General features: G+C 33.1%; 1 protein-coding gene across 1 annotated transcript in view; it reads left to right on the forward strand.

Moving 5' to 3' along the window:
- LOC124369135 (cysteine-rich with EGF-like domain protein 2) overlaps positions 1 to 11,618 on the forward strand; it is a 33,386-nt gene extending 21,768 nt beyond the window's left edge. Inside the window, exons 6-7 of the mRNA XM_046826907.1 lie at positions 8,819 to 8,914; positions 11,134 to 11,618. Of these exons, the coding sequence (XP_046682863.1) occupies positions 8,819 to 8,914; positions 11,134 to 11,348 (311 nt within the window). The 3' untranslated portion in view covers positions 11,349 to 11,618. The remainder of the gene's footprint in view (positions 1 to 8,818; positions 8,915 to 11,133) is intronic.
- Positions 11,619 to 24,919: the final 13,301 nt, after the last annotated feature.

Genomic DNA, 24,919 nt, shown 5'->3' on the forward strand with positions numbered 1-24,919 from the left:
AAAAAAATCATTTGATAAAAGAGAAAAAGAACTAATAAGCCAAATACAATCTTTAGAAAAAAACTTAAAAATGAAAAAGAAGATAATGAGAACCTCATCTCAATTATTGAAGAGGAAACAGAAAACGAATTAAGAAAAGAAAATAAACAGCTAAAAAAGATAAATGGGGAATTGCGAAACAAGTTAAAAGAATTAAATGAACAGAAAAAAAAACATCCCACGACACAACAGGACTATCAGACGCAGATTATTCTGGAGGAATTAAAAAAGGAAAAGCTGGAAAGTGAAAATTTAAGAACAGCATCTAAAATCCTACAGGAAGAAATCAGGTGTTTGGAAAATAAAATTCAAGAAATACAAACATCTAAGAGAACCTGCTTGAGTTGCTTCCCAGCCATACAACAATCACATTCCAATGTGGACCTTTCAGGTTCATCATCCCCTTGGATAGCACAATGTAGAAGAGGAGCTGGCTGGCCCAAGCATCCACAGTCACCTCAAGGTTTACAGTGCACAAATGGGTTTTCACCCTTGGCTGTGGCTGACGAGGGGGAGGAAGAAGATGATGTGGGCGATAAAGAAGTTTCACAATCCGAATACTACATCTATGGCGACAGCCATGGGCGTGACCTGGCATATCATATTAACCAAAAGCGCAAGTCGAATAATGCATGTGGTTTTGTTAGGCCTAGAGGTCGAACCAAGGATATATTAAATGATACAAACTTAGAGACAATAAATTTGAAAAAGAATGATGTCTTAATCCTAATATGTGGTACAAACGATGTGGCCAGAAATGAGGCTAGTGAAGCCCTTGAGGGGTTAACTCGTACGTTAAACAAATATCAACATACAAATATTGTACTTGTGGACCTACCAAATAGGTACGATCTGAAATCATAGTCGTGTGTAAATAAAGAGGTTAGGAAAACACAAACATTTCTTTGGAAGAACTTTGTCGACAGCATCCAAACATCACGCTGGTAAAAGCAAGTGAGGCACAAAGGCATTTTCACACCCGGCAGGGTATGCACTGCAACTACAGGGCGAAAGTTTGGCTAGCAGAAAAAATATCAAAAGCAATAAACAAGATGGGCAGTAATGCACAAAGCCAAGCTCTGGTCAATATGGAGCTGAGCCTTAATGAAGAGGAACTATCTGAGAAGTACACAGAACAGGACGGTGCAGAACTTCAGGGTTCTTCACTGAAGAGACATGAAGGCATGAAGCACCCTGAACAGGGCAACGTTGAACTGCAGCAGCCCTCTTCGCTTGGCGTGGAATTGGCAGGAAACTTGGAGGCCTCTATGGGAAACTACCGGGAAGCATCAACAGCCCAGATAATGTAACAAACTTACAAACATCACCTCTTAGTATTTTACATTTAAACACCCAGTCAATTAGAAATAAATTAAACTTAATAAACTTATTTTTGAATTATTTTTATTGTGACATTTTCATGGTGAATGAACATTGGCTGTTTGACGAGGAAGTTTCTTTGTATATTCCAAATAATTTTATTTTAGCTAATTCCTTTACTAGGAATAATCTATCTAAAAGAGGTGGTGGATGTTCTATTTATATTAAGCCAGAAATTGAATTTAAAACAATTGATTTAAGACCTTTTTGTGTAACAGGCCTTTTTGAGGTAGCAGGTATTCTCTTGCCTAAACTTAAGTTACAACTAGTTATAACTGTCACTCTATATCGTACGCCAGACTCTAATGTACCACAGTTTTTAAATACTCTTGATTTATTTTTATTATTTTTACATGACAAATACAATAATTTACAGTATATAATTTCTTCAGACTTCAATATTAATGTACAACAAAATAAACCAGAAGTGAAGTGGTTTTTAAATATTTTAAGATCACATAACATGTATTTGTTAAACAATAAGCCAACTAGGGGCGAGGCTTGCCTAGACAACATTGTAACTTCAATCAGTAGAAATAAAACTAGTTGTAATGTTATAGAACCACATTTATCTGATCATTCTGGTGTATTTGCTCAATTTTTCGACGTGTATATATGTAAAAATAAGCCTAAATTTGAAAAAAATGTATTAGAGATATGAGTGATAGAGCAATTTGTAATTTTAAATATGACTTAGTTCAAACAAACTGGAGTATTTTAAACTGTTTTAATGATGTAGAACAAGCCTTTGATTATTTTATGGAGTTGTTGACGATTTCTTTTGAGAAAAATTGTAAAGTTAAAGATGTTAAGGTTAAGGATAAGCAAAAGAAGGTAAAATTATAATGGCTCACAACTGAGCTGAAACAAATCAATGAGTACAAATTAGCCCTCTACGATAGATATAAAATTAGCAAAGGTACAGCCCAGGAACCAGACTACAAAAAAGATTACATCAAAGCAAAAAGATTGTATAAAATACGAATAGATCAAGCCAAACGGTTGGAGAATGAATGTTACATAGCAAACTCTAGTAATAAGTGTAAAACTGCTTGGGAGATAATTTAAAAAAAGAGTCTAATTCAACAACCCAGAGTTCAGAGTGTATTATAGATTCTAGTACCTTTAATGATTATTTTGTTAATATTGTAAGTAGTTAAAATAGTTAAATTTTACTCTTATCTTAATAAGAGTAAAAGTGTACCTGATAATAAAACTTTAAACATAGTTAATAAGTATATTATACATAAAAATATTGATACAAACCTAACTTTTAATTGGCATGAGATTAAAGCAGAAGAAGTTTTAAACTGTGTCTCTAGATTAAGTAATTCAAGTAGTGTAGATATATATGGATTCTCCAATAAAACCATCAAAAATGTTATTGAAGGAATAGTAACACCTCTTACATGGTTATTTAATAAGATGTTGGAGCAAGGGATTTTTCTCAAGGCATTAAAGCTAACTAGAGTGTGTCCAATATTCAAGAAAGGGGACAAATCAAATCCCTCAAGTTAACGCCCAATCTCCTTAATACCTATACTTGGTAAAATATTTGAATTAAACATTAAACAGCAACTTCATTTTTTACTTTGTCCAAAATAATGTATACTGTCAAGAACAATTTGGGTTTATTCCAGGGGGAAGTACAATCAAAGCAGTAGAGACTGTAATTGATAATATTCTAATGAGTTTTGAAGAGCGTGTGACAACATCTGCTATGTTAATTGACTTAACTAAAGCCTTTGATTGTATAGATCACCAAATTTTAGTGGATAAGTTTCACAGTTATGGAATTAGAAATAATGAGCTTAATTTACTAAGGTCATATCTGAATGACAGAAAACAGATGGTTGTACAATGTAATGATAAATCTAGCTTTAAGAATATTACCAGAGGTGTGCCTCAAGGCTCGATCTTAGGTCCTTTTTTATTTGTAATGGTAGTCAATGATTTCTCATTCAATGTGACATGTAAGTCAGTGTTATATGCTGACGATACTACTCTGATTAACACTTTGTACCCTGAGCCCGAGTATAGGTCGGGCCGCGTCGGCAGCGCCTGCTACCGGCGCCCGAGTATAGCTCGGGTCGTGTTATTTAATTGTATTATTTAGCTCAGTCATCTTATTTTTGGATTCAAACATTTTGATTATGTTCATTGGTTGTCTAAGTTCGTATTTGTTGGTTTTGAGATCCCTGGGTCACGTTTTAGTAATGAAATACGTATATTTTTCGTCATACTACAAGCGAGTCTAGACAGCTGATCGTAGGCGCCGCGGCTGATCGTCGGTACTGTCAGTTTGCTTTGTAGTGTTTTACGTTGTGTGTTGTTGTGTTGTGAGTCTTAGTGATGTCTTACTAAGTTTTCTACAAATCTTGCCGACAAATACTGAAGCAAATGTTATCTTAAATGTGAATTTAACTGTTTGTAAATAGTCAGAACTTTAGTTTCTTACTGAATGAAGTAAAGGCAAATGCAAGCAATGTGAGGTTATCCGTGTGTTTTGTTTTGTATTTACACTGGCTTTGTTCTTTCTTCTCGACTTTCCGTTGAGTTTCTTTCATATTATTTACTTATTATTTTCGAGTTTAAATAATATGGGTGATGAAATCAAAAGTGATGCAATTTGCAATCTTTTGTTTGACTGCGAGTCGGAAATTGACGATGATTTTGATACACACCTAGGACCAAATATTGATTTTATGAACAATCTAAACGAAAATTTGAGAGATCCTGTATTTGATTCAGACAATTGTGCTTTAAAAATTACCACTCTAAGGCGAATTACCTGAACTAACAAGCTATGTAGCAAAAAATTGTTTTGTATTTTTTACATAACATTCAATATTATAGAATAATTTTATTTTGAAAATAAACTTTATATTTGTATACATTTAAAAAAAGTATGTATCTCTATCTTTAAAAAGATATATAGTATGAGTTTATAACATAATTACTGTAATAACACAGAATTTTTTTAAAGCATCATAAAACCCCCAGGGAGCCACGCCGAAACATGTATTAAGGGCCCAGGGTACAAAGTGTTAACAGCACAAAACATTTAGATGAATTAATGGACAAAGAAAATCAAACATTAAAAATGGCATTAGAATGGTTTGAAGCAAACTCACTTGTTGTAAATAGTAATAAGACGGAGAAAATAGTTTTTTCTTTAAACAATCTATTATTAATCAATCAATCAATCAATAATACTTTAATCATAATCATAAAGAACAGAATAAGCGTCAAGTTACAGTAAGAAAGACAGGTAGAATAGAAACCAGAATAAGATGGTTTACAAAGTGTTTCTTCCGGTATTTTGTAATCAATGCTGAGGAGTCCCTCCAGCATGTGTCATGAACTCGTCCATTGTGTAAATTGATTTATTGATTAGCCACTCTCGAAGTTGTCTTCTCATTGTAGCTGAATCTTGAGTCTTCAACTCGTCAGGTAGAACATTAAATAGTTTTGCCCCTGCATATGAAGGCTTTTTTTCAAACAAGGCAGTCCGGTGGGGTTGAAGGATGAAATCGTCGGCATGGCGAGTTTGTCGCCCATGTATGTCTTTGTTTTTTGGTAACTTGAGTCTGCAGGCAAGTAAAACAACTTCTAAAATATACAGGGATGTCACAGTTAAAATATTAAAGTTCTTAAAGACTTCACGACAGCTGTCAAGGGGTTGAAGGCTAGCCATTGTTCTAAGGGCTCTTTTTTGAAGGACCAAAATCCTATTTAAATTACTGCATGAACTGTTTCCCCATAAGATTATGCCATATCTGATCTTTGATTCAAAGAGTGCAAAATAAGTGATCCTTGTTGCCTCAAATGTACTTGTAGCTTTCACTCTTTTTATGGCAAAAATAGCCGAGCTAAGTTGGTGGCACATCTCGTCAATGTGGTGGCTCCAAGACAGTTTTTCATCTAGAGTGACACCAAGGTGTTTAGTTGATAAGACACGTTCCAACCCTGGAGTTTCGCAAACTGCATCGTCATGTCTTCCTAAAATTAACTGTTTTGTTTTGCACTCGTTGAAAACCAGATCATTGTTCAGACAGTACTGTTGAGCCATATTAACAGATATGAAGGTGCTTATTTCAAGTTGCTCTATTAATTTGTTGCTAGATACAAGAACTGTGTCATCAGCATATATGACAGGATAACTAAAGTGGTTTATATGGGATGGAAGATCTGATATAAATAAAAGAAACAGTACTGGGCCCATTACAGATCCTTGGGGCACACCTCTGGTTATGGGTAGAGGGGGAAATATTCCAGTTTCTGTTTTTCCATTTAGAGTATGCTTGATGGATACTATTTGTTTTCGTCCTGTTAAGTAGCTGCCAAACCAATTCAAAACAGAGTGCTTTATGCCCAATGAGCTCAACTTGCTTAAAAGTAGGCCGTGATCTAAACAATCAAAAGCTTTGCTGAGATCAAGAAAGGTGCTGGTGACTGTGTTGCCTGCGTCAATATTGTCAATTATGTGTTCGATTAGGTCTGTCAATGGTTGATTTCCCCGCTAGAAAGCCGTGTTGTCTGTCAGGAATTAAGTGGTTTGTGTTAAGATGATCCATTAATCTGCTCAAAACTATTTTCTCCAAAACCTTTGAAACTGTTGGAACTAAAGAAATTGGCCTGTAGTTTTGAATCTCATATTTGCTTCCTTGTTTGTGTAGAGGAAACACCTTTGAGAGTTTTAATTTAGAAGGAAATACCCCTTGGCTCATTGATTTATTGATAACATCGGAAAGAGGATGGCAGAGTTCCAGTCTGCAAGATTTTAGGAAATTAGCTGAAACTTCATCTATTCCAGAAGACGTAGAAGATTTCAATTTGTTAATTGTGTTAAGTACTTCGTCAACATTTGCAGGTTGAAAGGATGAAACAGTGTTAGCTGTAAGGTCAGGTAGGCTATTAAGTGTTGTCCTTTGTTGGTAACTGTTATTTTTCTTTAAAGTTTTCTCTGCTATTGTAGCGAAATATTCATTGAAAATATTTGCCACCTCACCAATGTCGGAGACTGTTTCCAAGCCAGTGTTAATCTGCCATTCCTCCTCTTGAGGTGATTCTTTCGAAGGTCTTACTTTATTTATTGTTTCCCAGATTGCTTTGCTTTTATTAGAGGCTTGGTTAATATGTGCTTCATTTGTTTGTTTTTTTTACTTCTTTCAACTTAAGGTCATATGTCTTCTTCTTTGCTGAGGCCCTTTCTTTGTCTTCTTGGCTGTTGGTTGACAAATAACGATCCTGAGCTTTCAGGAATTGTTTCCTTAGCCTGGCTGAGAGATGCTTTAGGTGGACGGTAAGCACCAAGAATATACAAATGCCGTTTCCTGGTTATCTGGAGTTTCACAGCAGCGACTTCACATGTTAGTTCAATACTTAGGTTCTCTAAGTTGAGACTTTTGACTTCATAACCAATCATGTTATTTCTATAGATAGCAATTCCTCCTTTTATATGGTGTTCTCTATTGAAAGAAGTTATTAGAGAATAATTTGGAATTTTTCCAATTTTAATTGTTTCACAGTTTAGTCCGTGTTCACTTATTACTAAAATGCCCGGGTTAGAAGTATGTAAAAAATGAGCAAGCCGATCAATTTTATTGCCAAGTCTGTCAATATTTTGGTGAAAAATTGACAGTTTTCTTGATTTTTGAGCCTTTGTATTAGTTACAACTTGGGGTGGTGGGATGTCTAGTTCATTTCCTTCATTTTGGCCTTTGTTAGCTCTCCAAATTCTAAAAAATTATCTTTTGAACCCTCTGTAACAGAACATTTATTATCACGGCTAAAACTAATTAGAAGAGAGTACTTCAACTGCTAAATTATTAGGAATTTGTTTGGACAGTAAGTTGGATTGGGCCTATCATATTGATTACCTTTGTAAAAAACTATCTAGAATAGTTTATCTTCTAAGAAAGTTAAGAAATTATGTATCTATTGAAACATTGTTATTAGTTTATAATGCCCTTTTTCAATCGCAATTAAGATATGGTGTAACTTTATGGGGAAACAAGTACTAGTGCACAAAGAGCATTCATATGGAAAAAAAAAGCGGTTAGGTCAATAAAAAATGTATCAGACAGAGAAACTTGTGTTCCTCTATTTAGAGAGTATAAAATTATGACACTGCCAAATCTTTATATTTACTGTTGTTTAGTAAGTGTAAAAGAAGTCCTCCCCAGCTTTACAATTAGGGAACAAGTACATGGGTATGATACGAGGAGGAAGTATTTTTTAGATCTTCCTCAAGTAAGATTAGAAAAAACTAGAGGTAGCCATATGTTTATGAAAATTAAACTGTTTAACAAATTACCACAAAATGCATGGATTGTACCTTTAAACAATTTTAACCCTTTGAACCCCAGACCAAAATATTGATGGTGGAAAAAACGTACCAAAATCATTTGACCTAAGAACTACCGAGAATCCCCGGAGCAAAAACAGCTGTTTTGCATACTGTTTGTAAAAAATTAATACTTTTGCTATTTTTTATGCTATTGTCTTGTATTACACACCAAAATGTCCAGAATGAAATTGTATACACAGAAAAAGATTAGTCTGAAGTATAAAAAAAATGTTTAACAGCATTAAAATAATTTTAAAATATATGTATATAGATTTTTAGGCAAAAAAATTGATTTTAAGATTTTTTAAATTAAAAAATAAGAAATATTTTTACTATGGGCACCCACATTTTATTTTTCTAAATTTAGTTTTGTGTATGTACAAAAAAAATTATATTGATATCTCTAAAAATAAACTTTTTTTGAATTTTTATATAAAAGTATGTGACTTGTAAAAACCTCTAGGCGTACAACACAAAAATCACTGATATTACCTAAATAAATAAATTAGTAAATAAATAAATAAAAAAAATTAGTATTTTAATAAAATACATATAAATATGTATTAATACTCATAAAATAAGTATTTTACGATTTCAAATAAATATGTATTAAACGCATATACCATGGCGACGATATTACGTCGCCCGGGGATTCTCGCAACTTCATTGGCGACGATACATCGTCGCCGCGGGGATCTTCGCATATCTTCTCGGCGACGATATTTCGTCGCCTGGGGTTCAAAGGGTTAAGAGAGTATTAGAGAACTGGTTCAAGAATAATGTTTATTACTCAGTCTCAGATTTCTTAAGCAGCGATATTACATGTTTATGCTTTTAAAATTAATATTCGTTGTGTGTCCCATTTATTTGTTAAATTATAAACCGTAATTGTTTGTTTGTATTTGTTTTATTTATTCGTGATATAGTATGTGTTTTATTTATTAACTTATCTGTATATACATAAATGAATAAGCTGACTTTGTCTATTGCTGTAATTAAGCTTAATGACAATAAAATAATTCTGATTCTGAAAAAACTGTTGTACAGCGTGTGACCCGTCCTGTGAGGGATGTTCAGGGGATGGACCAGACATGTGCGATGAATGTGCCAATGGCTTCCTACTCAAGGACAACATGTGTATTGGTAAGTCTCTTGCAGGCAATACATAATAATACATAAATAATAATAATAATAAAAAATGCTAGACAAGATTTCATGTTTAGGGTGTTCCTTTACAATAGAGACACAAAAAAGAAAACAATCAGTTGTGAAAAAAATGCATTTAATAATTAATAAGAATAGTTATCAAATGTTAATAGTTTACTACCATACATTGTTTGAAAATAAACACTCAATTTACATGTAAGACAAACTTTTCTGAAACTAGTGGCTAATTTTGATATTTTTTGACATAAATTACAACAATTTCTTTAAAATAGTTTTATACAGTAAGCTTATGTATGTACTATGTCGATGAAAGTATTCTAAAAGTCAGATAACAATATTTTTTGCTTTCTACAGGAAAAACCTTAAAATTTACATAAATGTGTATTGTATAACATCTGGAAAGATCACACTGTATTGGATGTTATAAGTTTTAGGTTAAGCTGCATTTAGACTATTAGTAGCAATTTATAAACAATTAGTGTTGTTTAAGGTTTTGACAAGTGTTTAACTAGAATATTTTTTTAGTGTTTTTAGACATACTATTTGTAAAGATTAGACACAAAACTTATATACAGTGTAAAGTAATGAGGTTAAGTGTAAGAATGGGCAATGAGGTCCAAATTTCAACTCAATAAAATAATGTATTTATTCATTCAAAATATTCCAAGTTCTGGTTAGACCATCGTGTGAATGTTTCTTTGCATGAAACGATAATGCTAATCAGATCAATCCTGGAATTGTAAAAATTATTTAAAAAAAAAACAATTTTTGTATCATCATGATTAAAAAATTACTCTTTTTTTCAGTAGCATAAATTTATTACTCTGTATTTTTGTCATTGTAGATCATGGTTATTTCTTTTTTAATAATTAAATTTGATACATAACATATAACACATAACATTGAGGATATAAAGGATTAACTGGCTTCAAAATTGAGACAACGGCTTAAAACTAGAATCAATCACAAACCAACATCCAAAGCTCTCATTAAAAATGTCATAAAGGTTAAATTTGCAAAAGTTCCACAGTATCTTAAGTTTACAAGTAGTAAAGAAAAATAAATGTACCATAATGGTTTTGGCAACAGTAGATTCTTTATATCTACAAAGAAAGTAAAGTCCGACATTTTCCAAATCACGTTATTCTGCCCATCAGAAATATTTTTAAATGGATCTGAGTTAGTAGATTAGTTGCACAAAAAGTAACAGACTCTAGTAACTAGCTCGGCAGTGGGTGCTACTAGTGCTGCCATCTTGGGGTAACAAGATTCCTGCGCTCAGTATGCATCGAACTGTGGTGGCAGGTGGCCTGTCTCTCCCACTTTTCTTTCTGTGACTAGTTAATATGCGCGCTAACAAATTTCTAAACAAAGGCTTCCTGTATCGATTGAAGACTACGATAAAAATGGTAATGAACTAGTCAATTGTAGCATAACTGGTGTTTAAACATGGGTGAAGCATGTTAATTGTGATACAAAGAGGTAGTCTAATTGAATGGTAACTCACATATTCTCCCAATAAACCAAGGAAATATCACTATACTAGGTCAGCCATGTTTCATCATTGAAACTGTTTTTTTGAGACAGTAAAAATGTGATTCTGGTTGATTTCTTTGATCGAGGCTTGACAATAATTGTAGAAAGGTACAGCGATTGATACAAAACAAGAGTCAGGGAAACTGAACTCAAAACTTTTGCTTCTTCATGACAATGCTAATTCACAAAAAATCAATCATACTTGAGAGCTCTTGTGTGATTTTGGATGGGTCATTTCGAGCATCCTCCATACAGGCTAGATCTAGCACCAAGTGACTAACACCTATCTCCAGCAAGATCTCGCTTTCAACACAGTGCTTTAAAAGTGATGATGAACTTCATGTCTGTATTAAATAGTGGTAAAGAAAGTTGGAATCGAAGGACTTGTGTCATGTTATCACAAGTGTCTCAATTACTGGAATTGGGATTACATTGAAAAATATCTAAGGATGGAGCTTTTACTGTATTTGTAAAAAGTATTTAACACAAGTTTTTCCTTCATTTTGTAAATGTTTTGTTTTAAAACGTCTTGTTACTTTCTGGACAGCCCTTGTAATTCAAATTTATACAACTTTTGATAACAAATTGTTTCTTTTGATTAAAATTAAAAATTATTGAAGGAATAAACACAAAATATTAATACATGTACTTTTTAACAGATTCTAGCGGTGATGGATCATACTCAGATACAACAAGATACCTGACATACCTAGGTCTCTGTGTGGCAACCTGCATAATCTTCCACAACAGCCCTGTTCTTGCAAGTGGGGTGGGCTTGTGTGTAGCTCTCTATGTCACAGCATCAGAGTACATGCTCGGTACCCTTCAAAACAACAATTTCCTCTCTACTGTTTTAAAATATTTTAAAAGCTAATAATTGGGTGTTAAACCATCCTAAAAATACTTTAAAACTCAAATGTGTTGTATTTTGAAAAGAAGACTTCTGCATAATTTAAGAAATGGCCTACTCATATTTGATACATTTACTTTTTTAGAATGTTGCAAAAACACGTTTTATGTATGCATGTAAATAGTATAACCAATAATTGTAGTATCAAATACTTATCTGTTGGTTCATTATTTCAGCTTTTGTTTGTTTATTTGTAACTGTGCAGGATTTTAATAAATTTAGTTTCACTTTGAACTAATTCTTTAATCTGTTCATGTATACCAATATCTCTTCTGACAAGAAATATATGTGATTGTATTTTTTTGAAAGTTCATTTATGTAATTATAGTTTGTGGGATATCCACAACTATAGCTTGGCTATAATTAATCCTTCATTTTGGTTAACTACGTAATCATTAATCTATTGTCATATCTACCGAACCAATTTTAATCGTACATCCTCTATGCATTGTGCAGTTTGATGTACTGTTCTATCACTCACAATATTCTTTGTTTAATGTTTGTTTTTGACAATGGTAGGATTTTGAAGGTAACAGGATTTTTTTGGTAGTCAGTGGTTGGTTATTTTATGCAGACCTATTGACCTGTATTCTCTAGTTCAGGTTTTAATAATTAGTGTTTGTTTTAGAGATAGTGTGCATGGAGTTGACACAAAACATTTTTGTTGTGATTCTTGACTTATGTGTGTCACAATGGTATGATTAACTTATTTTAACCTAGATTGTAATTATATGTTAGGTTAGTTGTTCATCTGAGGAACAGATCACATTGTAGGTCTTGAAATGTTACTGATTTCTTGAATCACTGAACAAATGTCCAAAACTATCCTGTTACCTTAACTCACAATAAGTGTATTCTGTGTTCCTATCACTGTGTAACAGTTGTTATTGCTATTATACCTGTTACTGAGTGGTTACGGTTGAGTTATTCAGATAGACATGAAACTACATTCCATTTAATGATAAATTTTCCTTTATTATCTACATAATGCAAATGATGATACAGGAAAATTTTGAAGGAAGGGTGCCATTGGTAAAAATAATATTTAAATTTAATTTATGAATTTGAATTTTTAGTTTCAAAAGGTGAAATCCAAAATTATTAACTATATAATTTATGCTGTTTACCCTTATCTCACACAAATGTGCATGTGCATAAGTGCACATACATCTCAATCATATTTGTTGTGAACTCTATGGATAAGTATGTAGTTAATAATTATTATGTGTAATAATATATTTGAATCACTACACAAAATTATTGGTTATTTTTTGTACTATTAGTGTTAAGTTGTTAGTTTATGAGAAATGGCCAGTAGCACAGTTCATCCATTCAGACATTCAAATCATGGTTAATTGCTTGATTTCTTCTTCTTAATAAAAAAGAATGATTTATTTATTGATTCAATATATTTTAAATATGATTGTTTTGTTATTATTTGTTGTAATTATGTAAATAAAACACCTTTTCTTTATGTTTGTTTTATTTCTTGTTTTGTATATTGAAATTAATTTTATATTAGCTTCAAACTATATAGTAGGCACGCTTTTAGATGATTTTAATGAACAGTTGTATTGGCTGTTAGGTTAGTAAAGAAATTGCGGGATCCATAGAAGTATGCAGTTGATAAGCATGTGCAGTCGAAGCAATTACATTTAACTGTTATCCTTTCCAGGTATAGTTCAATCGTAGTAGTCATATTAACAAACCAATCATCGTGTACAGTAGAATACTGTTACGTTTATCTGTCATTATTTCTCGTGTAACAGTAAAAGTGAGAAACTTCATAAGCAGCTTTGATTTTTCCACTGTATTGTTCCGTATATCTAATTTTTTGTAAATTACAATTTGTTTTATTGTTGAAGAGATGTCCCAACCAGTGATCTCTATGGACACACAACACAAAACTTGGTATGCGCCAACTCACGACAGATTGCAACTCACTTCTTTGGCACCAATAATGCTCCCCTGGTTGCAAGGAGGTAATTTATAGAAACTCCCTTCACTGCAGTGAAGAATATAGAAATAGACTGGCACAGTGGTGGTTGGCATACTAGTGGTGTCACTGTTGCAGCAACCCTTATGTCTAGTGTAGCCAGAAATCTAATGTAAATAATAATATATGAAGGAAAACTTTATGAATGCTCAATATGTTTTGAATCGTACAGTGTATAATATAAGCAGAACACTATTGCACTAAAATGGGTTAAATTTATTCTGTGAAATGTAAATTGGACTACAAGGAAGAACATTTTAGACAAGTCAGTCACAGTTCCAAAGATGACTTACTTTAATATGACTTAAATTCGTGTGTGATCAGGATGTACACGTTATTTTAACCCTTTTAGCCTTGGCTCCAAATGACTTGTCTCTTTATAAAATGTGGGGTGTGTTTAGTGATTTTCAAAGAATCATGTCATACTATACATGCATATACATTCTTACATACCTGTACCTTTTTTTTTCTTCTTTATTTTGCTTTATGTATTCTGTTGAAAATTAAACTAATCAAAAACTTATTTCACTACATGTTTTAAAGACAAAAAATGTTGAATGTGATTCTAAAATAGTACAAAGTAAGCTATTCTGGTAGCTTCTAGAGTGCTAATGAGTTTGAGTCTTTAAAACAAAAAGTGCTGCACAGAGTTTTGAACACAATACATCTACATGTTGATTCCATGAGAGATGATTGTCAATTGTAACACCCAAATGTTTTACAGAGTGTACTCATTCCAAATCTAATGGCGAAGATATGTAATTTTTAAGTCATCCCCAAATAGTTAATTTCTTTTTGGATGCGTTGAAGCCCAAATCGTTGTTCAGGCAATATTGCTGAGCTCTAGTTATTGATGTGTATGTGTCAATTTCCATTGCCTAAACCAATTTGTTGTTTGTGATGAGGACTTTATCATTAACACGTGGTACTGGATAGCAACACCCCCTTAGATGCTCTTGAAGGTCTCCAATAAAAAGCTCAAACAGTACTGGCCCAAAACATATCCTTGAGGAACACCTCTTTTAATCTCCATAGGCTTAGAACTTCCAACTTTAATACCTCCTTCAAAAACTTCTTTGATCTCCACTACATTCTTTCTTCCCTGCAAGCAGCTTTTAAACCACTTTACTACTGTGGCCTTGATGTCTAATAAGCTAAGGTTTGGCAATATTAATCTGTGATTAAGACATTTAAAGGCTTTGCTCAGGTCTAGGAAAACACTACAAACTGTTTATCCTTACTCAAGGTTGTCTACAAAGTGTTGGACCAGATCTATGAGGGCACTAGTGGTTGATCTTCCAGATATAAAACCATGTTGTTTCTCTGGTAGATTGTGATGTATCTCCAAATGCTGTACAAGACGTGTCAGTATAACCTTGTCTATGACTTGACACTGTAGGAATGGAAAGGCATGAAATTCTGTTCTTCCTTGCTGTTGCAAGTTTATTAATGAAAATGGAGTATGCACATAGTTATCCCCACTCCAAATTTGAGTAAAAATTGTTCAGTTTTGAGGAATAGGTCATGTTCTGTGTACACTATTGTAACACCCATGCCTCAGTCCGCTCAGAGATGGTCGTGGGTATACTAGTAGAAGTCCGGGCTCTTAGTGGTCTTAAAGAGATATTGTAGAAATAGAGTGTGACCTTGTTTCGAAACGGTCCAGGGTAGCAAACAAGGAAAGATACTCTGGCAGGAAGAGGTAGATAGGACGGCTTTAAAATATATCACTAAGTAGAATTAATTAGACTCAACGTGACACATTCTAGTCTGTTCTGTCATCTGTCTCTGCTCTAAACACAGAATTTGTTTATACATAAAATTATTAAAGTGAGAAAGTGTAATTTGTTACTAATATACACGAGAGCGTTGAATTTTGGATAAAATAAAGACGGATACCAGTACCTAAATCAAATTATATAATTTAAATCATAAAGTTAGGAAGATTTTAGATATTAGGCCACCAATTAATAACATCATATTGCAGCAGCAACAGTACAGTGTTTAATTATTTTTCTCAAATTTATCACACACTTTCAAAATATATGAACTTTTGGTACTAATAACCACATAGAAATAAATAAATGTACTTTTCTTAGACACTCTAAAATACATACTCGTCGGCCAATGCTAAGGTTCCTAAACATAAAGTGATAAACATTATAAATATACTTATAAATTAACAACATATAACATTTAAGACACGCCAGGGTTTGACATATACTCTGAAGTAAATGAATGAACGAATGAATGTTTGTCATATTACATCTTACAAGATCCAGCTATGCTGGTAAGACAGATGACATAGTCAGTAATTTCCCTTTCTTCGGTCTCCCATCGTTAGTAGTAATAGATTTAACAAGACAAGATTCCAGCTAAAAAGATTTGCTAACAAATAAATAAGCTCTAATATAAATAACAGTATTAACATTTTCAGCTATGAATAAATTTACTATAAACTAATTAACAGTATTAAAACCTATGTCAAACATTTATTTTGTAAAGCATTCCTGAGTCAGATAACATTAAAATTGTAGTACACCATAATGTAATAACAATCATTCATTAAACTAATTAACAAATAAAACAATAAAATTAGTAAAATAATAAAATTAATAAAACCATTAACGAATCAAACAATAAAATTGGTAACAATATAACACGTTTAAATAACATAATGGAGATTAATTATTGAGTTTTTTATTATATTAAATTAAGTTTCTTAGGAGAAAACATCTTCAAAACTAGATTATTATGTTTTTGTCATTTAGAAATTCGGAAATCTTGTAGTAGGCCTTTTCAACAAACATACTTTTTATTCTATCTAAGAATTCAGGCTTAAAAAATAAAAAATAAAAAAATAAAATAAAAATTATGCTCAATAATAATAAGAGTCCTAGCTTTGGTTTGGGTGCGGTGGTGGTTCGATGGAGGTAACCCTCTTGTGGGAGTGGGGGAGTGGAGGAGAGCGAGTGTCCCAAGAATATCCACTAGGCTCACACGCTCAGAGGGACCGCAGCATCCTTACTCGCGGACCAGAATGGCAGGCAGACACGCAGCATACAAATTGAGAAGTAGCCCTATAAATTCACTCTCAAACTCCAACAATTTCCCTGGTACAATATAAATACTCTAATACTGTCATACATTGTTATACATTAAACACAATATGGAACAGAAAACACGTTAATAGTTTTACTAAAAGAATACAGTAAAATAGGACTTTATAACATCTGTTTATGAAACTCATATATGTCTTCCTTCAAATAAACATGAATTACAACTGGTTTTGTTGTTATAAAATGTAAGTTATACGAGGGTCGTCCATAAAGTAACCTCCGTTTGGGCGTGGCGCGATAAGTAGTGGGGGTAGCGCCGCCATTCTTACATCGGTGTGCGCAGCCGTTCAGTAAGCTTCTAGCTGTGCAAGGGAGAGCATCGTGCGATCGCGCGTTCTCTCTTGTTACAACGTAAAAACATGAGCGCTATGATAGAAAATCCCGCCAAGTGCGAAGTACGTGGTGTAATAAGATTTCTGTGGTCGAAAAGTTACACAGCAGTTGAAATTCATCGTGAATTGAGTGCGGTGTATGGCCCAAACATTATGAGGGAAGGTGTAGTCCGTCAATGGGTTCGTTTTTTTTTTAATGGAAGAACGAACGTTCACGATGAAGACCGGAGTGGTAGGCCATCTCTCGTCAGTGATGACTTGGTGAACAAAGTGGATGAGAAAATTCGCAAGAACCGTCGCTTCACAATCTCGGAACTTTCGGATCATTTTCCTGAAACCTTTTACTGTGAAACCTTAAAATGGCTACGACGAGCGATTCAAAACAAGCACCATGGTCTTCTGACATCTGGTGTTGTGTTTGTCCATGACAAACGCCCGCCTTCATACAGCTCAAAGAACAAGAGAACTTTTGGAAAAGTTCAAATGGGACGTTTTTGACCCACCCACCCCCCCCCCTACAGTCCGGACCTGGTTCCCAGTGATTTCTATCTTTTCCCGTACATGAAGCGGTGGCTTGCATCTCAGAGGTTTTCGAGTGATGAAGAGCTTCAAAACGCTGTGACAGGTTGGCTACGTTCTCAGGCGGCAGATTTTTTTAAAGACGGAATTTCAAAAACTGTTAAAAGATATGATAAGTGCTTGAATTTGTATGGTGAATATGTAGAAAAGTAGAGAAAAGCTGTAGTTTTAACATTTATATAATAAACTTTTTGTATCTCAACTGGTTTATTTTTTTATTTCAAAACGGAGGTTACTTTGTGGACGACACTCGTAAGTTACATATACTGTATATCTACATTTTAAGAAATTAAATATAGTTAGTGTAGGGGACATTTCCCAAAGTAACAAGCTTTCAAACAAACAAAATTGTAGAAAATTTGTGATCCCTTTGTTGTGGAATTAACATATTATATTCAGTATAACGTTGTAAGTAAAAATTTATTAGCTGCTAGATGCTGAATAAAATTTAGCAGCTAAATGCAATTTAACTGCAATTTTTTTATTTATTCTAACTGCAATTTAGAATAAATGGCACAATTTTTAAACTAATGAAAGCATTTATATAATGTGTGTTGAACATATTTTTGCTTACATACAAAACAGCACTTATAAAAAAATACAGAAATTATACTCACAAACATAGTAAAGTATAACATTTAAATTTGACACCGTTTCTAGGCTTATAAGTTACAAAGGTAGTTTGAGGCTGTATTTAAACATTAACTACATTATATAGGTTCATACACGAAATAAAGTAGGTTATAGTTTTAAGAGAAAGAACTAAAGAGTAGATATTAAACTCTGTTAAAATTAACTTATTAATAACCAAGACTGTTATAATGCCACAATTGTTATAATACGCCGCCACGTTTTCAAAATTTAAAAGTAATTTTTATAAATCTGAAATCAAACTCAATTTAATCTTTAACTAACTAGATTGTGAGTTGAAAGAAAAATATATTTAATTTATTTAGCTTTAAATCCTTTAAATAACATATAACTGGTAAACTTAACATCAACAAGAGAGAATAGGACATAATGCGGACTGAACTCGTAAAATAAAATATGTAGATTAGATATAGAGAATAATTATTTAAATAGTATGATAACATTAATGGTACCCTGAATCAGTAAAGATATAAAATTGAACAAGAATATGCGGTGAAATAAATATTGCTTATAACATCAAATAATAGTACAATATATGATAGCCGTATAAAACCTCAAGCTAGCCATGAGGTTCTATCTGACAGAATTGACTAGATTTCTTTTATTGAAATTCTTAAATTTTTGTTTTATGAAATTATAAGGAAAGGAAAGTAATATTACTTAAATTCAATAGTGCTCTTACCTCTGCCAGGATAATCTAATATTACATGGGCATGAGGGAGAGTAGGAAACGTACTCAAAGTAATTGTAACACGTGTGAGTCCAAACCACAGCGTATCTTTGTCCCATTCGACTACAATGTCAGGTTCTATATCAGGGTCTTTTTCCCTTATGACGTAGCACGTAGGACTGCTGACGTCAAGGACAAGTATATCGAGTGATAACATACTTGATGTAAACCTGATCAACCGTCGATATCCAACTCCGATATCCAACCGTCGATCAAGGTGTCCAAACGTGGAAGGAGCTCCAATTCCACTAGATAATATCATGAGAATGGCCAATTCTCAAATATGGACGAGTATATAACCGCAGTGGTGTTATACTATGTCCGCCTTGTTAATGTCCAAGAACCTATCAATGTTGCTCAATTTGTCCATATTCTGTTGAAATATTGGTAACTTATTCACTATTTCTTATTTTTAATTGTTCTGTGTATCATTTTATTGTTGAACTTTGTTTTTAAACATTTATCAGTAATAAATTGTGTATTGGGAGAAGTGAAGGTAAGTTCTAGAGATATGGGAGTCATCTCAAGGATGTCCTGTTGTGAAGTGTCATTTGCAGATGGACTTACCATTTGTGTTATGTGAACTCATTCATCTATGATATTAGTTTAAAAAAACTCAAGACTTTCTCCCTCCTCTTGAATTTTTGCCCAGGCTGGTGGTGATCTAAAAATTCTGTGAGACAGAGAAGCGGGAGAGTTTTAATCATCATTACTGGGACTCTTGTAGATGGGGAAATTATGTTAGATCTTGGCATTTGTTCGATTGTTGGACTAGTTTGTTTTTCAGTGTGTCTACAATCTGGCTGTTTCTTTGAAAATTGTTTACAGCATTCTGCAGCTTCCATTTGTTTGGTGACTTGCAAACACACACTGAAATGTTTATTTTGTTTTCTTTTTCTGAATATTTTGGTTTTATGTACATAAGAGTTTGCGCTTTGTTTGTTAAAAGGGAAGATTTTCCTTACCTGAGTCATGAGTTTTTATTCCATAACTTGTTTGGTTAACTTTTTTACTTGATGCTCCAAATATTTTTTTCTCTCTTTAAGACAATCAATTCACAAATAATTGTCAATGGTATGGAAGTTTCTTTAGCAGGTAAGCTTTTTTGAGTACAAACATCACTGTTTATGATTTGGTGGATTGCTCCTTTTCTCTGTACAGCGTCTGACTTAGATTTACTTAGACCTAGACTTAGTTCATAAGGTTAAAAATCTGACGACAAAATAAAATACCAGAATAAAATTTTCTTTAAAAAAGGTTGAGTTTTTTTGTAACTCTAACAATTAAGCCACAAATGTACTCAAATTCGACATCTGTAGAAAAACAAAGTACTTCAAACCCCTGTAAACTCATTTGTCTCATTTACTATCCTAATTTTCATAACTCACATCAGGTTAACCTTACTCAAGAATTGAACTAATATCCTAATTTGGCCTACACTTGAAACTGGAAATCCTCTAAATTTAGTACCTATCAACCTATGGCAAACTGAAGGTGAAAAATTTTGGTTTGGTATGTTAACACAATTTTTATTACGGCGGTTTTAAAAATTTAACTAAATCCTCTGTTACAAGTTTGACCCCAGTAATAAACACTTGGTCAATATAACGACTTGGATTGTAGATATTAATATACCAGAATATTATGAATAAAATTATCAATCAGACATCCAAGACGATATAAAATATTTTTTTATTAGTAAGCCCCGAGTGAATACTCAGTAAAATTTATTACTAAATGTTTAACTATTAAATATTATCTGGTTTGTCTAAAATAACATTCACAGTTCTAAATAAAAATAATGGATTTATTTAAAATTAAATAATTCTATGTTTCAAAATTTCATGACTCTCTATTTTCCACCAAAGAATTGACAAACCGTTTAGTAATATTGAAAGGTCTTTTGGCAAGAAATAAAAATTTCAGTCAAATATATCAAACTAAAAATCAGAACTCTCTCCTGAAATAAAATAATAAACTTTTCAAATTAAAACCAAATACCACTTGGAAATAACTAAAATTAAAATGTTCACTTCTAACTAAGTTCAATCAAAAATTCAAAAATAAAAAAAAACTTCTTTTTTCCACTAGTTGTACCTTAACTTTCAAGTCTTTGCAATTCAGATGCAACTCTCTCAAACAATTATTAAAGTACAATTAATTTCCAATTAAAAATTCACAATAAAACAGTTCAAATTAAATATTAATAAATCACTAAATTTCCAAAATTCAATCAAAGTTATTAACAAAGTTCAATTTTAATTAACTTTTCTTGCAAGTTTGAACCAAATGTAACTTGTTTGATTATATTGTGCTTTATTGTTCATCAAGAATCAGTTATGCAGATTGCTCTTTAGTTTCTATAAATTTAATTTTTCCTATAAAAAAAGACAACAAAATTAATTTAATATCAGATCTGGAAGACTATTTCAATATAACATACAATAAATTTGGTGCTTACCTCAAAATCCCTTGCGGAAAAAAATTTAGAAACACGGCGCGCACTGTCATCAACTTAATTCACGATAATTACCAAAAGATGGCCGAAAATTATGAGGCAGTTTTTATAGTTCCCTTTCCACCCCCCTCTGATGGACATCCGCGGTGTTTTCTCATTAGCCCAGCCGTATCCAACTGGAGAAACAATAGCCCTCTCAGATCTGATGTAACTGCAGTACACAAGACAAGTTCTGATCAATTCAAGACAACCGCCTTTCTAATAATTTAAAGTTACCAGCACCAACTTGCCAAAGGATTACGTATTCGTTTTTATCCTAACTTCTCACAATCTAATTAAAATTAAATCCCAATATTTCTTTCCCAAAATTTTCATTTAATTTAAGTTTTAATAAAAAATCAACCAATGTAGCTTTAAAAACGCCCCTCCTTTACTTCTAAATGCGGCCCAGCAGTTGATAAAAAAATGTTTAACACCAATTAGCAATTTAAAATGTTTTTAAAATGTACATCATTTAGTTACCCACCAATGTTTTTGGAACAGACAGAACAGTTAAACAAATAAAGGTTGACCCGCTATAAAAGGAATGAAGGTCAATGACTCGAGATAGTGAAGCCTAATACCCACACAATTCTAATTTTACTATATCAACAGTAGGTCAGTCGTCCCTAGTCCAAGGTATTTTGTTCCTTCTGGTTTCCTCCTGTCAACGTCTATGTTTGGGAGACAGCTGCCCTCAGTTGGCTCGTGCACGCCTCCACAGTCGTGTCGTCCCTCAAGTCCGTCGCGTGACCAGTGTTAGTTAGTGTAAGTGTTGTTCCGCATCTCACCTCCACAGCATTCCACACATAAACATAACATTCTCTCTTACTATGACGTAAGTCCCCTTTGTTACCATTTATGTCGGAACTTCAGAGCTTGTCTCGTTTCGTTTTCAAAAACTTTAATTTTTATCCAACTCGAAGATTGCTCATTCTTTCCTACATAAACTTTATTAAACTATTTAAGACCCTTTCTTTTATTACTAATAAGTTATTTACATTGGATAACAGGGGGGGGGGGTTGACATAAATTTCTTTCTCTCATTCATTCACAATAAATAAATAAAAACATGAGATTGGACACACTTCTTGGAATGTTAGTACAGTAGAACCCCTCATATCCGGCCACCACGGGACCGAGCCCCTGGCCGGATAACGATTCGGCCGGATAAACCAACCTACAGTACACAGCACTTGACGAAACAAAACAATTGTACTGCACTGTACTAACCGCACTGGAAATAATCAATGAACTGTTTACAGGTTAAACCTATTAGCTCAACTGAGGACAACACAGGAAAATGTAAACAAATAGATACACCAAAATAACGCAAGAGTCGTGGGAGACTAGTGCGTGCAACTGCGCGTCTGCAAGCCGTGGTAAATAAATTTCGATATTGGCTTCCGGGAAGTGGCCGGATAAACCGAGGTGCGGTAAAACCGAGGCCGGATATGAGGGGTTCTACTGTACATCAATAATATAATGTCTTTATACTAATATCAGACAGTATAATGGTTGTAGACACTATTATCGAATGCTACATTTCTAAATTTTTAAAGTCCTGAGACCATGTAATTCTCCTCTTCATGTAATATTTATTTATATGTTATAAAAATCCCCTTTTCTTTTAATTCCTGAAAGAAAACACAAAACCTTGACTTGGTTACTCAATTATGACATTTTACTATGGTTTTTTTTTTTAATTTATTTTGCTGAAAGAAATTGTTCAATTGTTCTTGAATTAATTTTCACTTAAGTGGGTCTCTAATCTTGTAGATGCACTCTTTTCAAAATTTTTAAGTCCTTGGTGTGCTTTAAGTCCCTCTGATGCTCTAACACCACATTATTCAAGTTCCTTTATTAACAAATTCTTTCGGTTGGCTTTTCTTCAAGTGCACATGTTTTCTTGATACACGAAACTCCCACCAACAGAGTAAACTCCTGTCTCTTTATAGCTTCGGCTAGTATATTCTCCTCAAAAACCAAATACTTTTGATCATATTAATACCCATAAAGTTTACTCCCTTGACTACTTTGTAATTCACCAATGCATATCCATCTGCAATGAAAAATTAATACAATTTTAAAGCTGAAGGGCATAGAAGGAAAGTTAGCATTTGCTGTGGTCTACATTAAACTGTAGCAAACCTAATCTCCGAATTCAACCAACAACCTACTTCAGTTTATCCCCGAATTTTGCACACAACACAGGAGACTGGGAGCGAGCCCCCATCTAACCAAAGGTGAGTCTAATATACTATATAGCTGCATGTGTAACTAACTCATTTAGGTATGTAAATTCTGAACTTATGATGTGCTAGAAAGGGATATTTTGCTAGTAAGTTTTAAGCACTTTACTTGAAAAACGCTGGTTACATTTTTTCCATGTAAAAAGGTACCTTTTCAGCTATAAAAGTCTGATAACCGAACATTTTTTATGTTTAACTTCTTAATGAAATTCGTAATGGTGGAATGTTATCAGTGCAAGACCTTTTTTAGCGCTTAAACGCGGGCCTATAGGACCTAGCACAAATCTGAGAGAAAACTGTTAGTGGAGAATGAAGAGATCTACAATATGATCTGGTGGCTTTTTGATCTATCTCAGTCAGTTGAGCTGCAAAGCACTCACATAGTTGATATTCTAGTAATAGTAGATACGTTTTTTAAATTGGCCAAATTTACACCAAAGCTTGTAAGATATATCAAATTAAATTTTGAAAAGCCAGTGTGAGAACACTGTCATCCTTCCACTACACCTGGGGAAGACAAACTCACCTGATTAGTGTAATAATTCGGACTAACCTGTTAAATTATTGTTTGTAAAGGGAAAAATCCCTGTTGGCTTAGCAATTGGCCAAATTACAACATACATTTTTGGCCACAAATGCAATACTGACCAATTACACAGTTTTACAAAACTACTATGGGCCAAAGTTACTAAAGTGCACCACAGACCAAACAAACAATTCTGATCCAATGGTCAATCTTCTACATTTTTAAATTTACAACAGATTACTTTGTACTAATATTGTAGAATATTAATTAAAAACATGAAAACCCGTCTAAGGACACTGTCTTCCCTCCAGTACTCCCCTGAGGTAAATAAACAGATCTGGTGGATGAAATTATTTGAGGGGTACCTAATAAAGTTATTGGTTAAATAGAAAGAAATCCCCATCAGCATAGCAATTAACCAATATTACAACATACACTTTTGGCCAAATTTATAACATAAGATCTTTTGGCCGTTGATCATACATACAATGAAATAGGCATTGTTAATACACTTTTTTAGTATAAAACATATATTAATATGGAAACAAACCATAATGGAAAACCACAAAACAGATTTAACAGGCTCAAAAAACATTTACCTTACAATAAATTGTTAAATAAACATATATTTTAAAATTAAAACTGAATAATGACATCCATAGTTAAAAACGGAACATGTTGTAAACTATATCAAATTAAATGTTGAGAAATCAGTGTGCGAACACTGTTCCCTATCCACTAATCTCCTGGGAATGGCAAACTCTCTTGATGTAAAGATTCAAAGCATACTTGATGAAGTATTGTTTAAATACTACTGGGTATACATTGAGTCTCCATCTGCTTAGCAATTGGC

The sequence above is a fragment of the Homalodisca vitripennis genome, chromosome X (assembly GCF_021130785.1).
Source record: "Homalodisca vitripennis isolate AUS2020 chromosome X, UT_GWSS_2.1, whole genome shotgun sequence".
NCBI classification, from domain to species: domain Eukaryota; kingdom Metazoa; phylum Arthropoda; class Insecta; order Hemiptera; family Cicadellidae; genus Homalodisca; species Homalodisca vitripennis.